General features: G+C 42.7%; 1 protein-coding gene across 3 annotated transcripts in view; it reads left to right on the forward strand.

Moving 5' to 3' along the window:
- Nucleotides 1–18,219, forward strand: part of rngtt (RNA guanylyltransferase and 5'-phosphatase) — a 522,369-nt gene that overhangs the window by 50,974 nt on the left and 453,176 nt on the right. For all 3 annotated transcript variants that reach the window (XM_070885554.1, XM_070885552.1, XM_070885555.1), the window contains exons 2-4: nucleotides 2,850–2,959; nucleotides 6,933–7,036; nucleotides 10,811–10,899. In XM_070885554.1, the coding sequence (XP_070741655.1) occupies nucleotides 2,850–2,959; nucleotides 6,933–7,036; nucleotides 10,811–10,899 (303 nt within the window). The remainder of the gene's footprint in view (nucleotides 1–2,849; nucleotides 2,960–6,932; nucleotides 7,037–10,810; nucleotides 10,900–18,219) is intronic.

Genomic DNA, 18,219 nt, shown 5'->3' on the forward strand with positions numbered 1-18,219 from the left:
AATTATATGCCCATTCTGCATGTTTGTTAATGTCTTCCTGTTATTTGTTGCAGTCCTCCTCAGTATTAACTATCTCTTTCACCCCCCGTGATTCCAAAGTCTAAGTCGTTAATATAAATTGTGAACAACAGTGATCCCAGCACTGATCCTTGCGGAACACAACTAACCACCTTCTGTCACTGAATAGCTGTCCTTTACCCCTACTCTCTGCTTTCTTTCTCGAATCCAGCTAGCTATCCATTCTGCTACTTGCCCCCTGACTCCGCATTCTCTGCCCTTGTTCATTAGTCTATTATATCATCATAGGCAGTCCCTCGGAATCGAGGAAGACTTGCTTCCACTCTTAAAATGAGTCCTTCGGTGGCTGAACAGTCCAATACGAGAACCACAGTCCCTGTCACAGGTGGGACAGATAGTCGTTGAGGGAAGGGGTGGGTGGGACTGGTTTGCCGCACGCTCTTTCCGCTGCCTGTGCTTGATTTCTGCATGCTCTCGGCAATGACACTCGAGGTACTCAGCGCCCTCCCAGATGCACTTCCTCCACTTAGGGCGTTCTTTGGCCAGGGACTCCCAGGTGTCAGTGGGGATGTTGCACTTTTTTAGGGAGGTTTTGAAGGTGTCCCTGTAACATTTCCTCTGCCCACCTTTGGTTCGTTTGCCGTGAAGGAGTTCCGAGTAGAGCGCTTGCTTTGGGAGTCTCGTGACTGGCATGCGAACAATACGGCCTGACCAGCGGAGCTGATCAAGTGTGGGCAGTGCTTCAATGCTGGGGATGTTGGCCTGGTCGAAGACGCTAATGTTGGTGCGTCTGTCCTCCCAGGGGATTTGTAGGATCTTGCGGAGTCATTGTTGGAGGTATTTCTCCAGCGACTTGAGGTGTCTACTGTACATGGTCATGTCTCTGAGCCATCCAGGAGGGGACGGGTATTACTACAACCCTGTAGACCATGAGCTTGGTGGCAGTTTTGAGAGCCTGGTCTTCAAGCACTCTTCCTCAGGTGGTCGAAGGCTGCACTGGCGCACTGGAGGCGTTGTTGAATCTCGTCTTCAATGTCTGCTCTTGTCGATAAGAGGCTCGCGAGATATGGGAAATGGTCCATGTTGTCCAGGGCCGCGCCATGGATCTTGATGACTGGGGGGGCAGTGCTGTGCGGTGAGGACAGGCTGGTGGAGGATCTTTTTGTCTTATGGATGTTTAGGGTAAGGCCCATGCTTTCGTACACCTCAGTAAATTATATAGTGCCTTTAGAAAATCTAGATAAATTACATCCACTACCTTATCCTTGTCTATTCTCTCTGTTACCTCTTCCAAAAATTCAATGAAGTTGGTCAAGCAAGACTCATTTTTGAAATCCATGCTGACTATTATATTTCTGGCTTCTAGTATTATATTTTTGGTCTTTAGATGTTCTATTTGCTCCTTTACTATGGATTCCATTATTTTTCCTACGACAAATGTTAAGCTGATTGGTCTTTAGTTCCCTGGGCATGGCACATCTCCATTCTTAAATATAGGTATTATGTTAGCTATCTGCCAGTCTTCAGGCACTGCACCTTTTTCTAATGAATTATTAAATATGTGTAGTATTGCTGTGCTATCACTTCCCTAGATTCTTTTAAAATGCATGGATGTAATCCATCCGGACTAGGGTTTTTTTTCTCATGAGTTTGATTAGTTTATTTAATATATCTCCGCTTTTTATTTTAAATGCAGTTACAGGTGCAACATCCAAAATCTGGAGTTCCAGAATCCGCAATGCCAACTGTGGCGGGGCCGTCCGGAAAATGTTTTGAAATCCGGATTCCTTGGCCCGACCTCGCCTCGGCCTGACCTCCTCAGCGCCCCCCCCCGGCCTTGGCCCCGCCTAACCCTAACCCTAACAGGTGGTCTGCAGACTTATCCCTATTGGTGTGATTGATCCTTTATTATCTTTTATCTATCCACGTGGATTCTATTTTTGTCTTGCTAATAGCTGCGTCATTTTTTTTACTGCCATTATATTATCTTAATAAGTACTTCATCTCCCCCTTTCCTCCCTCTATCTTTTCTAAATATGTTGTTTAATAAACATACAATGTTTAATTCCTAGTCCTGACTTTTCTATAGCCATGTCTCCATAATCCCTACTATATCTGGCTCCTCACAACATTCCCCTGTTTTATTACGGACACTCTGTGCATTGCTGTGCAGACAATTTAACACATTTTTTATAGCAGCTCCTTTCACTTTATTTTTAACCCCCCTTTTACACTCCTGTTCTTTAACTCTCTTTATTCCCTGGCTATCCAAGTCCTCCCTTAGTTTAGTCTTTTCTATATAGTGCCTTTTAATGTAGGCAGAGGGATGACCACAAGCTAGGTGAAAGAGGAGTGGGAGATGGAGGAGCTTGGGAAGAGACTTCCTGAGCATGTGGCCTAGGTGGCTGAAAGCACAGCTACAAATAGTGGGGTGAAGGGGGAGGGAGAATATATAAAAGCCTGTAGTCAGATGAGTGGAGAATTTGGTGGGGCATTGTTGGTCTGTAGGAGGTTATGGAGATGAGAGGGATTTAAAAAGGAAAAGTTATAATTTGAGAAGTGTTGGAGTGGAGGGGCAGGAACCAATGAAGGTCATTGAGGATGAGGTGATGGGCGAGTAGAATTTGCGATCAGATACTGGCAGCAGAGTTTCGGATGAACTAAAGTTTACAAACATGGGAGAGGTATTGGAGGAAGAGAAATAGCTGACGAAAATATCTTGTACTCCCTCCTATTTTCCCCTCGTGATCAAATCTAATATTAACAAGAAGTGTTGAAAACAATTTGTGTGCTTCATTAACTTAGTTTAGTTTTCTCTAATTATTTTACAGGAAAGTTTTTGCCTCTGAAAACCATGTTAGGAGCAAGATATGATGATCATGTTCCTGAAGAGAATCGATTCCATCCTAGTATGCTTTCAAACTATCTAAAGAGTTTGAAGGTAAGTACATGTTGTGGAATGCTACAGATTAAGCTGGTGAGATAAGGTCACATTTTAAATCAAAATACCTAATGAACACTTTTTAGTGAAGAAAAATTACTGAATAATAACTTTAATGTAGAGAGACTGCAGGTCAGATATCCACCAAGTACGAGACTAAGGATGAGATTTGTTAAGGTGCTGGTAGTCTTGAGGGAATTGATGAATGCTGGCAGGTCCTGTGGATTGGGAACAAACTAACTTATACGCATTTTCAAAAGAGTAACGACAGAACTATTGGTATCTCAGATACCGAGTAGAATACTAGAATTTATCAGATGTAAATTTGAGGATTTCCTGTCTGGGAACCTCATAGAAACATATTACATTTATATCGTAAGGGCATCCCAGCAAGCTTCATTTCAAAAGTACTCATTGGCTGTGTACTCACTGTTGTAACATAGGCGAACATGGCAGCCAATTTGTGCACAACAAGGTCCCGCAAACAGCAATGAGATAAATGACCAGATTAGCTGATGTATTGGTTGAGGTATAAATGTTGGCCACGACATGGGGCAACCTCCTTTGCTCCTCTTCGAATAGTACCATGGCATCTTTTATACCCACCTGAGAGGGACCTGAGTGTAACCCCTCAAACGAAAGAAGACATCTCTGTCAGTGCAGCACTCCTGCAGTACTGCACTGCAGTGCCAGCCTGGATTATATGCTCAAGCCTCTGGAGTGGGACTTGAACCTACATCGGAGGTGAGAGTGCTATCACTCATCAAATGCTGATATCTAAAATAAACATAGAAACATAGAAAATAGTGCAGGAGTAGGCCATTCGGCCCTTCGAGCCTGCACCGTCATTCAATGAGTTCATGGCTGAACATGCAACTTCAGTACCCTGTTCCTGCTTTCTCGCCATACCCCTTGATCCCCCTAGTAGTAAGGACTACATCTAACTCCTTTTTGAATATATTTAGTGAATTGGCCTCAACAACTTTCTGTGGTAGAGAATTCCACAGGTTCACCACTCTCTGAGTGAAGAAGTTTCTCCTCATCTCGGTCCTAAATGGCTTACCCCTTATCCTTAGACTATGACCTCTGGTTCTGGACTTCCCCAACATTGGGAACATTCTTCCTGCATCTAACCTGTCTAAACCCATCAGAATTTTAAACGTTTCTATGAGATCCCCTAAATAGCAACCAACGTTGATATTCAACATGTCCAACCACTGGCCCAACAATCAACAAAGCAAATAGAATGTTTAGCTATATAGTCAAAACAGAGTACAAGTCCAAGAAGCAATGCTTAAACTGTACAGACTCCACCATGACTACTGTGTACAGTTCTGGTCACCAGCACACGGGGGAAATGTTCAAGCAGGTTGTGGGTTCAAGTCCCACTGCTGAGACTTGAGTATGTAATCTAAACTGACATGTTTGTGTAGTACTGAGGAAGAGCTGCACTGTCGGAAGTGCAGTCTTTCGGATAAGATGTTAAACCATGACTTCTCAGGTGGACGTAAAAGATCCCATGGCGTTATTCGAAGAAGAGAAGGGGAGTCCTCCCCAGTGCCCTTAACCAACCATTAAAACAAATGATCCTGATCATTATCTTAGTGCTGTTTTTTGGAGCTTGCTGTGTGCAAATTGGCTGCTGCATTTCTTTACAACAGTGCCTGCACTTCAAAAGTACTTAATTGTCTGTAAAGTGCTTTGGGATGTCCTGAGGTTGTAAAAGAAGTGATATAAGTGCAAGTTCTTTTTCTTAATCTCTCTGTTTTTCTTTTTTTTGCTTTCGTGCTCTCACTTTTTCTTTTTCTCATTCTCACTCTTTCTTTCTTTTTCTCTCACTCTCTTGCTCTTTTTTCTCTTTTCTCTCTCTCTCTCTCCTCTCTCTCTCTCTCTCTCCTCTCTCTCTCTCTCTCTCTCTCTCTCTCTCTCTCTCTCTCTCTCTCTCTCTCGCTCTCTCTCTCTCTCCAACAAGGGTAACTGGATAGTAATCAGGAGAGGAAACCAAGGCAAATCTCCTTTTAGCTGAAGAGTACTGGGGCAACCTACGGCCATCTCATCTAAAATAAGCAAACTTAATACAGAGTAGGATTTGAAGTTGGGGCTTACAGATCTGTTTGGAGGAGGTGATGGATACAATTTTAATAGTTGGCTGTGCTTGTAAAATTAGACAATGTTCCCGATGGCTGAGCTGGTTAAGTCAGAGTGAGTAGTTGAGCTGTATAGGCTAGGGATGCTAACTCAAGTTGGAGGTATTCCTGGATGTCTGACTGTGACAACTACACATGTTTACTGTTTACCCACAGTGAAGTCCCCAGGTTTCACTTGCCCCATTTACTGGTCGCTCCTCTCTCGGTGCTGCCTTCACTCACCACGTTGCTACTGCTCTTGAGTTTGTAGAAAGTGCTTTGTAGAAAGATGCTGATGCTTGGGTGAAGGTGTTAATGACTACATTGCTAACTCCTCCTGCATTTGATAGTATGATTAACATTCACCAGTGGAAGTGGCCATGTTTTTGGTTATGGCAAACTGAGATGCTGGACATTTCATGTTTGCCCGTAGAGGCCAGCTAATCTATATTTCGTAGTAGGAAGTTGCAAACTATCTGTAAAACAAGTGCCTGTGACAGCCGATGCTCCAAAGTCGTGGGGATCTATACAACCTTGGAAGTTCACAGCACCGAAGGAGGCCATTGGCTCATCATGTCTGTACCGGTTCTTATCTGCTCTCTCTCTCCGCTTAATGGGCTCAAAATTGGCCCCTGCCGATTTTTGGTGCACTCACCCAGGATGCGTCACTTTTCCACGACTCCAAGCGCGTCGAAAATCTTCCTCCCGACTTTGGCCGCTGTCCGGCCTCTCCTTGGTGGTGGCGTAGCGTGGCCAGTGGATTGGGGGCGGAGCCAGCGTCCCGGTGCTGAAAACAGTGCCGGGACGTCTGCACGTGTGCGCGCATGCGCAGTAGCTCCTCGCCCCCAGCGTGTCCTGCAGTCTGTGTGAGAGGGACCCAATGCTCTCAGTTGCCGCCCCTATCCCTGGCCGCGTGGTCTCCCGCACCAGCACGCTGTGTAAGTAGCTGCTTGTGTTCGTGGTTTAAACTACTGTGATTAAACTGGCCAGGGTCAATGTCAGGAAAAGTAGTGTTAAATAGGTTTTAACTAAGCCGTGCTGGGGTTTAGAAAGTTTAATCATTGGTGTTTGGTGAATAAGGGTGATTTTTTTGGTCCAATTTTTTCATTTCAGGTTTGGTCGGGCGGGACCTCTTATAATAGTAAAGCAAGAGGCGATGTTTTTGGTAAACAGGCGGAGTCTATGTTTGCCATTCCTTTATTTTCTTTTAATTTTTCCTTAAAACTTTAAGTCTTGGTGCTTTAGGTGCAGGTCCTCTCCGCTTCTTTCTATTTTTTATTATTGAATGCTTATTACTTTTTGTGCTTTGTCTTGGTGCTTTAGAATGTACTAACCTGCGCCGATTTCTTAACTCTCTCCGCAAGGGTTTTCTGAAGTGGCCACATACGCTGGCCTAAGTAGATTTGGAGTAACTATTAGCTGGCCAAAGTTGCCTAAATGGCCAAAACTGGCGTAGGTGACTGGGATCGCCCCCTTTTGAGAAAAAAAAATTGTAACTAACTCAGTTACTCTGGAGCAAGTTTATTGGGGAAAGTGGGGATTTTTTAACTTGCGCCAGAAAAACCAAGTTACTCCAAAAAAAAACGGAGCAACTCCTGGCCAATTTTGGGCCCAATAAATGTATCTTTGTGAAGTATTTAAACAGTTTTCCCCAAAAAGATGCAGTGGTCTCCACTTCAATGAATTCTGTTTCAAAAAAGTTGCAGGATGCAGCTAAAGTTGGACAATGATGGGTAGAAACTCTGCATTGTGTTTATGAAAAGTAGAACAAAGTTTCTGATTAGTTGTGTCACACTTGAATAATTTGAGTGAAGTTTTTTTTTTTACATTTTGTGTGTTTCTTTTAGGTGAACATGGGACTCTTAGTTGATTTAACAAACACAAGCAGGTTTTATGACAGGACTGAAATAGAGAAAGAAGGAATTAAATATGTTAAACTACAGTGCAAAGGGTAAGTAGTACTTTATCTACTTTAGTTTTACTGGAGAAATGAAATCCTAGTCTGATGATTGGAATTATCATTTTTTGTTGCATTTTTTGCCTTTGAGAATGAATGTGCCAGGCCTCTGGATACTTAACTACATTTCTCAAAATAAAAGCAGAATTTCAGATGATTATTTCATTTGAAAAGCCATGCAAGAGATTACTGTATTAGCTATTTTAGACACTATGACCAAGAACAGGTTATGTAAGTTCAACTTACTGTTTGATTTTGGTAGTTCGAGGATGTCTCTTATCCCGATGTTTATCCATTCCTGTTTTAACAAACTCTCAACTTTAACAAATTGGGATATTTGGACAAACGGTAAGCTTCCACAGAAACCAAATGTAAACATGGGCATTGCAGTTATCAAATGCATTTTTTAGATTGTATCCATGTCATGTACTGCACCTGGAAGATAGGGCCATCTTAAATCAGTCAGCAGGAGGTGCATGACGGTGACTTGCTCTCAGTGGAAAATGCCTAACCTTCACTAATTAGAATAATCTGCCATTTTTGTCCATCTTTACCTATTGCAAATAACTTTGAGAAATGTATATGGTTCACGTGATAAATGTGTCAGGCACCTGACTACTTAATGAAGTTTCTCAAAATAAAAGTAAAAATATCAAATGGTTTAATTGACAGATCATGCCAAAAGGGTGCTGTCATTGAGATCAGAAACTCAGTGGCATAGAGGAATCAAACATTAATGTGCTAGACCATTGCACCTCCTCTTGTAAAACCAGAAAGACGCATGTTCCAAGTTCCCCTTGTTGTTTTGTCCCCTTTAATGCCTTGCTTGATAGTCTGCTAAACTGTATTACGTTGCTGCAATATTTAATTCTGCTGCTGGGTGGTGCTACATAAGCGGAGATGGATATCTTGCAGTATTGTCTTCAGTGATGCAGTTTTGCATTTCTGTTACATTGTCTCTAGAATCTATTAAATTTCAAAAGCTGAAATGTGAATGTTGTGCTAGTAACACATTTTGAGTGATAGAATGTGGGGAAACAAGTCAAATAAATTGAAAGTAATCAAATATTGAGTGAACTAATGAAAATAAATTTAATGAAACCTGTGAAAAGAAAATAGTTGATTACTATCCAGACAGTTACAAGAAAATAAATATTTCCAATTTTCTGGCTCGGTGACTTAGAAGTCTGTACCAGCAGCAGTTTATGCACAGTGGTCCTGCACCAGTAACCAAGAAGAGTACTTTTGGTGCCTTAGGGGGAATGCCATAGTGGGAGAATTAGGTGGAGTGGTGGAAAGCTTTGTTGAAAAGGAAGGTATTAAGAAGACTTTTAAGAGTAGAGGTTTTCAGAGATATGGTGGGATGCAAGACTCTGGCGGGATATGAGGATTCTAATTTCAGTGCATTGGGAGACAGAACCAGTGTAGGTTGGCCTGTAGGACTGAATACAGGCGGCTTGAGTTATGGACAAGTTGGAGTTCATGTGAGGTTTGAAACTCACTTCAATGGCCTAATTCAGCCTGACTAAGCTGGAGGGTGCGGGCAGATGACGAGGAGAGATAATGCACTACAGCTGCAGAGAATGTTATTTGTGATTTTTGTCAGGGTAGTAAGTGGGGGGGGGGAGGGGGGGGCGGCGGAGGCAGACTGAGGATTTGAACAGGGAGTTTTAGGAGAGATGGGCAAGGATTTGGGGGATGACTACATTCGAAGATTAGTGGATAAAGATTTGAAGGAGAAAGAATTGCAGGGATATGGGGAAAGAGCAGGGGAGGGCTGGCTTGCTCTTCGAAAGAGCTGGCCCAGACTTCATGGGCCAAATGGCAGTCTCCTGTACTATACTATTCTGATTCTCTGATTCTAGGCGGTACTTGTGCTGTTATGCAATATTAGAACGTACTTCAAGTAGAAACATTTTCCATTGTTCCTGGTGGTGGGAGAGACCGATGAATTAGGGGCGGGGAGGACAGGAAATGAAATCAAGAGTGAAGTGGATAAGAAGCGAGAAATTAGGGAACTGGATGGAGGAGGATCAGTGATGAGGGATTTATTCAAGTAAAGCTTATGATGAATATTTAAACAAAACTACTTTTTTTTCTTTTTTGTCCCAATTATTTAAATTAGAGATTGAACCATTTATCTAAATTGGCTGACCTCCCAATTGCTGGCTGCTTCACACAATTTCTAATTACTTTCAGTGGAACTGCTCAAAGTCTGCCACATTTCAGCTTGTTTGCTGAATGCTAAATTGATTTTAAGTGCATCCCCTGAAACAATGAATTGGGGGGTGGCTTTTAGGAGGCTGAGATGTCTGATTCCAGTGACCAGCTTTAGAAATGGCACCAGTCTGAGGACCAGCTGTTAGATTTGAAATAATGTTTCCTTAAAGATTGGATGAATACCTGAGTATGAGGACACTGTAGTTTCTTGTGTTGGAGTATCCCATGATTTTTTAATTCAGTGTGTATGATCTGGTAGAATTTATACAGAAAACCATTGAAGCTTTTAGCAATTGGGACTGAGGTAGTCCTCTGATGGCAAAAGCAATTAGAGTACCTTCTGCGATTTCAGTCCAGTCAGCTCGCATTCCCCTACTCTCCAAGAGCTGGGAGCTAGTAGCAATATTTTCTTATCAGCAGGGATTGGTCTGATGTGAGCATGGACTTCGGCTCCTAGTGTAGTCTGAAATCTTTAGTATTCCAAATGGACATTGGAACTGGAAGAATTAGTTTATGAATCTGTTAGCAGTTATTGATTGAAATAGTCAAGACATTGGCTGCCCGTAACCTAACTCGCACCAAGTCCCGTTCATCCATCATTCCTGTGCTCATTGACCTACATCGGCTACCGATTGAGCAACATCTCAATTAAAAAAAATTCTCATCCTTGTTTTCAAATCCCTCCATGGCCTCGTCCCATCCTATTTCTGTAATCTCCTCTAGCCCTACAACCCTCCAAAAGTATTTGCGCTCCTTCAATTCTGGCATTTTGAGGATCCCTGATTTTAATACTTTCACCATTGGTGACCGTGCCTGCAGTGTCGAAGACCTAAGCTCTGGAATTCCCTGAACCTCTCTGCCTCTCTACCTCTCTTTCCTCCTTTAAGATGCTCCTGAAAACCTACCTCTTTGACCAAGCTTTTAGTTGTCTGCGCTAATATTTCCTTATATAGCTCGGTGTCAAATTTTGTTTGATAACGCTCCTGTGAAGCGCCTTGGGACGTACGTATTACTACGTTAAAAAATGCTGTAGAAATACAAGTTGTTTTTTTAGTTAACAGCTTATTCATGCAATGGCGCATTACCTTCTGACCGCCACCAGATGGCAGTCTCTCCATTCCAGCTCAAATGCTATGGACCAAAACTACTGTGCCCAAAAAAGCTTTGTTTTTAAGGTTTATAACTATAGATCAGTACTAATTTTACTTTGCCAAAGCAATTTTTGTTTGTAATCCTGCCTTGTTTTGTCTTTTAATTCAAACTTTTGCTCTTTCAGAAATGGATTGTTCCAGTGACGTGCTAGCTCATATACTTAAATACTGGTAGATTGAGGAAGCCTTTGAATGCATATGTAATGTTCCTTGTTATAATTGTGTAACTAACATATTGTGTCAGTTGAAACGTAGCATACTGATTCCGGAAATGCATGAATTTAGTTAGCATTTTCTATTTAAAAACAAAAAGCTGTCTTGGGTTTGAGCACGTGTCAAAGTGACTAGTACAGCCTTATGTGTGTATGTGACTAGATTTTAATTTTGTTTTGTTTAGACATGCTGAGTGCCCCACTGAAGAAGTAACAAACATGTTCATTCGGTTGTGTGAGCATTTCATATTACAGCACCCCATGGAATTAATAGGTATGTACTGAGGAAACAAAATCTGGATGTACCGTATCATTTAAAAAAATCTTGTTGCTATATTGCTTTTCACGGTTCTCTGTTCTTGCCATATTTGAAGGGGAAAATCCACACTAAGTCAAAGTGTGAGAAAAAGACCAGCGGAACATATGGGCAGGGTGGGGACAGTTACTGTTCATTGTTCTGTACATGAATGTATGGAACATAAGAAATAAAACAAGTCCGTTAGAAACACAAATTCAACTTCAAGGGTATGATGTAACCATTATAGAGACCTGGCTACAACCTCCATATGATTGGAAGCTAAATATTCCAGGCTATAAGAGCTTTAAAAAGGACAGGGAAATTGGGAACAGAGAGAGAGCAGCATTACTGATGAATAGTTTGTTAAATGAGTACTTTTAACCGTTTTCACAATGGAGGAAGAACACAAGATACCAGTTGTACAAGGAAACCTAAAAATAAGTCAAGGGGAGGAAATAAGTGGATTTATGGAACACTACTTGTCACATGGCGACCCACATCACAAGGTTAACTCCAATTCTTAATTTATATATTTATATTTATTTGTTGTATTATATTGATAGACTTGAGTGAAGGAATAGAGAAATGTATATCTAAGTTTACAGATGACACTAAGTTGGGAGGCACACTAAGTTGTAAGAATGGGAGCAGGAAGTTGCAATGGGACATAAAGACTAAGTGAGTGAGCAAAACTATAGCAGATGGAGTTCAAATGTGAGATCTGAGAAAGATAAATTGCAATACTTAATGGTGAGAGACTAGGAGCTGTGGAGGAGCAAAGGGACTAAAAGCTGGTGCAGATACATAAAGTAATCAATGGCTAATGGAACATTGGCGTTTATCTCAAGGGGGTTGGAATTCAGAAGTGAGGAAGTGATGTTTCAGTTGTGCAGAACCTTGCCATCTGGAGTGCTGCATTCAGTTTTAGGCACTGAATCTCAGGAAAAATGTATTAGTCTTGGAAGGGGTCCAGCGCAGATTCACCAGAATCATCATAACATAAGAATTAGGAGCAGGAGTAGGCCATATGGCCCCTCGAGCCTGCTCCGCCATTCAATAAGATCATGGCTGATCGTCGACCTCGGCTCCACTTTCCTACCCTATTCCCATATCCATTAATTCTTCTGAAGTCCAAAAACCTATCTATCTCCGCCTTGAATATGCTCAACGACTGAGCATCTTTGGGGCAGAGAATTCTAAAAATTCACAACCCTCTGAGTGAAGAAATTCCTCCTCATCTCCATCTTAAAAGACTGGCCCCTTATCCTGAGATGATGCCCCCTAGTTCTAGATTCTCCAGCCAGGGGTAACATTATCTCAGCATTTATCCTGTCAATCTCCCTCAGAATCTTATGTTTCAATGAGAACACCTCTCATTCTTCTTATCTCTAGGGAGTGAGTATAGGCTCAATGATATCAGGGTTTAAAGGATTAAATTATGAGGACAGTTTGTATCCTTTTAAATTTACAAGTTTGAGGGGTGATCTAATCGAGGTGATCCCTTAAAATGATCAATGGATTCAACAGGATAGATACAAAAACTATTTCCTCTGGTGGGGGAATCCAGAACAAGGGAGCAATAATTAGAACTCGGCCATTTAAGAGTGAAATCATTAAACACTTTTTAAAGCAAAATATAGTGGAAATCGCTCCTCCAAAAGCCTGTGGATGGGCCAATGTTTCCTTCTTGTGTTGACACCATCCCTTGTAACTAGGTTATTTGAAGTTTGGGCAATTAGTTGCATCATGATGTGATTAGTTAGCATTGGTTCCTCTGCCCAGGAAATGTTATTAAATTCTGTAGCATATCACCACTAGATGGCCCCTATGTAGTGTTGAGATAACTTTCTGATTGGGAAAGTAGTACAGGGTACAGGCCACTTATGAATACATTATTGCCATTCAGTACCCTTTTCATATGTGGATCTCTGTTCAATGCAGGTTGACTATATTTAAACTTGTGTTCTGACTGCTTTGCTTTGCTGTGACTTGGGCTTAGCTCCTACATTAAACCAAAGGAAACATGTAATTTGAACATTTAAACATTTATTTCTAGACAAGGGGTATCACCTTAAAGTTACACCGAACCAAGTTTGGGATGGTTAGATTTGCATGTTACAGGTTGCATTCATTAAATAGGGGTACACAGTGAACAGGGACTAATTTTGCTTTCTGGATTTCACACTTTGGAATTTGTTGACCATTTTTGCATAGAAAGGATCTGGAGGAGAATTGCATTTAAATGTTGGATTTTTAAAGCAAAATGTATTGTCACCAGTTTTTTAAAATTGAAAAACAGCAGAGAGTAGAGACATTGAAGATTTTCTCCAAAGGCGATAAGCAATATATTCGCCTGTCTTGGTAATCAATAAATCCCTTGCACATAGCAAGAGTTGTTTGGTATAGACCCTCCTGTCTGGTTGTGAACATGAGAATAAAATACATTTAAACAGAAACATACATCGACAGTCAGGTATTTCAACAGTAAGATGCTAGGGTAGGCTTTTGTCCGGACTTGAGGTTAAGATGCAGGACGGTAATTAGAAGTTATTTTTTAAAAATCATGCAAGGCTTATGTGGCCTACTTATGTGGGGAAGGCTAGCATGTTCATGATTTTGCAAAATCAAATTGTATTGAATTTGAATTAAGTGAATCCAATTATAACAGTTGCTGTGAATGTTCACTTGCGGTCTGAGAAATAAAACAGTTTAATGTTTCGTTTTGATCTGGTCTCACTAAAGTGTGGATAGTGCACCCACTGGAAGTACAATTGTGTGCATGTGCGAACGTTATGCTATCCAGTTCGTATGTCAAGAGGGGTGCATTGTTCTGCCCTCTGGATTACGCTATTATATGAGAAGCTATTGAGCAGTGTGATTCTGCTATGTAAGGGAGGTGGCATCTGCTTATGGCATTAACGGACACCACTGAACCACTATGGCAGACCTGAAATTGTAACATTGGAGTTAGGTATTCATTTCATCTTAGTTACTGACTTGGATCCTTTGGATACATGTTTTATTTTGTGGTATTCTCCCCCTCAAGTTTTAATAGCCTCTATGAAAAATGATTTAAAGAAATAATTGTTACTCACTTTATTACCAGAAGCCATAGTTGAAGATTTGAAATGCATGCTGTGTCATCAGTCACCAGTGTTCTTTGTCTCCCACATTGCACTTTTCTCCATTAAGTCACCTCACCCGAAGGCTCCTGAAGAGTCATGCTGCAGTATGAGGAATGTCATGGTCAACCCCTAAACCCCTATTCTGTCCCGATCCAGTATCCATACGGCACTTTATAATTGGATAGTGATCGAAAGTGGGAGCCTTGACTCTTATATTTTCCCTATCCTGTTCCAAAGACCGTAAAGCTGGTCTAATATTCCTTTTCCAAAGTGGTGTGTACTAAAAATGTTTTGTGACATTATGATGCAGTAATGTCCACAGCATCCCGTAAGTGACTCGGCAGAGTAAGTGACTCCTCTTACTCTTGCATGGTATTAGAAGCCTTTTCCTGTCCCCTATGCTTTACTTTGTTTTTGCCTCCCGTGTGCAGCAAGAACCATGGGGTTGGTTCAGTGGGAGCGTTGTGTGTACAGTATGCTTCTTTGAAGAAAAGTGAAAACTGTATCAAAGGTCGGTAATCTCTCTTTCTTGTCGAGGCACTCTGTTGGAGATTGCCTGAGTATTATCAGACTAGCAAGAGGGAGGATCTTGCAAGGAAATGGAGATGCCTATTACCAAGACAGACGAGAATTTTTACAACGACTGTCTGACACTTTCCAGCTGTGTGATCGATAACATCAATAGGAATCTGTTAGAAAGACATCTCTGCTGTTGCCATAGAAACAATGGAATTGGCATTCAAAATTCCTGAATGTGTTTTTCTTTATACTGGATTTTTAAAAGTACATTTTATGGAGTTCTAACATATATTGTATACTTCACACACCTAATTTATTTAACTGATGCACACTAATCGATATCCTGTGCTGTTGCACGCGAAAAGTCAAGACCATCTGCAGTATTCGGTTTATCAAGGTTAGAGAAGGAAAGTAACTATCAACTACATTTCTTCTACCACCACAGCCCCCCCCCATCCCCTATCCACCTCTTACCCGCCAGCCTCTTCCTATCTATCTCTCCGCCTCTCCCCTGCGCGCTCCGCCTCTCCCCTCCGCCTCTCCCCTGCGTCCTCCGCCTCTCCCCTGCGCCCTCCGCCTCTCCCCTGCGCCCTCCGCCTCTCCCCTGCGCCTCTCGCCCTCGCGCCCCCCCTCTCGCCCGCGAGCCGCCCCCCCCCACCCCCCTTTCTGTCTCTCGCCCCTCCTTTTTCTCTCGCTCTCTCTCTCACCACCTCTCCCACATCAAAGGGAATGAGTTCACAGATATTTCAGTGAAGGACCCGATATTCCAGTCCGGAAGATGCCTGCACGTGGATTTTTCTAACGTGTGGTGTCCGTTGCACATCTCCATGACACGGGCTTGACAGAGCTTGGCCTTTATCTCGTGCCAAGTGTTAACCAGGATGTCTGGAGACCTGCTCTGCTGCACGGACCTAGTGCGTGCACAAAATGCAGTGTGAGCTGGCCTGTGCTGCCCCTGGGCCCTCGGCTCTTCTGGGCCCTGTACATTTGACGCATCTCTGCCACGATCTCTCGTCGCACCTAGAAAGAGAGTAGTATCTACTCTCAAATTTTTGAGTGGGAATTATTTCTGTTTTTAAAGCTTAAAAACGTAGAATGTTCCTTTTGTTAATTTTAAACAACAGTCTCGCATTGAGGACAAACACAAATAAATCTAAGCTCGTATTTACTAGTTTATTTCTCAACGTGAGAGTGCTTTCAGCAGAATGGTGATGTTGGAGGAAAGTTAATTGCATCCTGTTGCTGTGGAAACTCTTTTTGTTCTGTCTTTTAAGTGTCTTGTTTTTTTGTTGGAGAATTAAAATGGCTGTCAAAAATCATGGTTTTAATATCAGTGTTGTGCTTGTATTTGTAGCAGACTAACTAGACTTGAAGAACAAAATATAAATCCTAATTATTAGTTGCGCTAATCGGCTGACAGTAGACAAATCATTCCAGATATGGATTACCAGTGGCATGACAAAAAATAAAGGGCTAGAAATTCGGGTTTTAGCGATTTCACCCGTTTTTGAGCGATAATCGCGGCGGAATTTTTATCTACCGCCGGGGTACCGCTATCACTGGACGTCGCAAAATTCGCCAAACGGTGACCAGCGATAGCGGTAAATCTGACCTTGCACGAGTGAATTTGTGCGCCAGGAGCCAAAATTTGCCATCGAAAAAAGGACCTTCTGCGCATGCACAAATTTTTTTCCCCTCAATTTAAAAAAAAATTTAATTCTCCCCTTTTTTTCTAATTCCTGCAATTCTGGTCAGCTGTCAGGGTCGCACGCGCAGTACATCCAGGGCTGAATCAGCTATTTTTCACAGAGCAAGCAGCCATGATGCAAGGGGACTTCAGCAGGCAGAGAGCCAAAAAGTTCAGTTATGAGGCAAACATGGCCTTCATCGTAGCTGTACAAAGCAGATGGGGGATTTTAATAGGAGGGGTGCCGGTAAACCCCTCCCAGCTGTGCTAAGACGTCTATGGACCAGCGTGGCCGAGGAGGTTTCCTCAGTGGATGATATCAAGAGGGACCATAAGCAGTGTCGGGAAAAGGTTCAGTGATCATTGCAGGGTCATCAGAGTAAGTAATACTTTTATTCATTCACTTGTTCGTTATTTAAATTGTAAATCTGACATGTTGGTATAGGTAGGCTTAGTGTTGCACCATATTTGCCATGAATGATCGTTGCACATCAGTAAGACTGCTTTTTGACATATTAAAAGATGTTTCTGCACTTCGATGTCTTCCTTATGAACCACGTGCAACTACCAGGGCCATTAAACAGAGCACTGTATTAAATGCACACAGTATGGTAGAAGTGCTTTGATGGCTATCTGTGTGTGCCACACGAGCAGAAGGGCCATCTAGTAACCATTCCAATTGTCATCTTTGCAGGGAAAGTTGTCGCATAACCACCGGGAGCAGCGGCACATAGGCGGCGCTCCACCCCAGACACTGCCATTAACGGATCTGGAAGAGAGAGTGGCAGCTATGATCGGTGCCTCAGGGAGGTCAACTACCCGTGGGGGTGCTGAGCCCCTGTTCGAGACTGAGGGCAAGTCCTGCAAAATCCCCAGCTGACATCACCTGTGAGTGGTGAGGCCAAGCAAGAGCCTTGCCGCTCAGAGGCAGGGCCTTCCATCCCCCGAGCTTCTCCAGGGGATTCACACGCGTCTCCATTGTCTGTCCCCCTTTTACAGCAGGACTTTGGCCAGCGTTGCTGCACGATTCTTGGTACCACCTTGGGTAGGATCATGACGTGAGGGAGGGGGTTAGGATAAGGAGGGAGGAGGGGCCACAGGTAAAAGATGTTCGGTGCAGGGGTTGTTCTTTTGCTGTTACTATTTTATAAAAGTTTCAACACTTTCCCAATTCTGTTAAGTTATAAAAATTCACAATAATGTTTAATACATTTTATTCCAGTTTCCAAATTACATTTACAATGTTTAATAAAACTTATTCAAGTTACTCTATGTTTATATTTAATAAATTATTTTGTCCTGCAGTGTCTGTGGGCTATATATAATGGAGTAGCGCCGGTCCTTCAAAAGAGCCTGTGTTATGTGACCTTCCTCATGTCACCCTGTCCCCTCCTCTGCTGCTAACCACTCGTCTGTTGTTTTCTATTTCCAGATGAGAAGGCACCACATCCTCCAATGGAAGCCTCCACCTCAGCCCATCATGTGAGCAGGGGGATGCTGAAGACACCAAGGACGAGGAACCTCCACGCGAGGAGAAAAGTGATGGAGCTATTCCAGTTTGGGGGTGGGGAGCCCGATGCAATCGACACTTCTTTTAGCTGCGTCCAGTAGCTTTGATAAGGAAGACACATTCTCGGGCTTTGACCAATCCAAGGCCCCGGGTCCAAGTGGTGTGCACTCCCAGGGTTGAATCCCATATGCCGTCTCTCTGGAGGGTGAGTTGGCAAAGCCGGTCTGCTGACAGACAGACAGACAGACGCACACCTGGATATGGTGGGACTGTCCAGGGAGAGCATCCAGCTCAGCCGACAGCTCCTGGAGCTTTTGGGTGCTTTTCCCGCAAGCATTGCGGCACTATCTGTGAACATGAGGGAGGGCATGTCGCAGATTGTCGCTGCGACCTGCGAGAACTCCGAGGCTGTCACTGCCCACGCGCAACTGATGGTCTCGATCTTTGACACTACA

The sequence above is a fragment of the Pristiophorus japonicus genome, chromosome 7, assembly GCF_044704955.1.
Source record: "Pristiophorus japonicus isolate sPriJap1 chromosome 7, sPriJap1.hap1, whole genome shotgun sequence".
Lineage (NCBI taxonomy): Eukaryota > Metazoa > Chordata > Chondrichthyes > Pristiophoridae > Pristiophorus > Pristiophorus japonicus.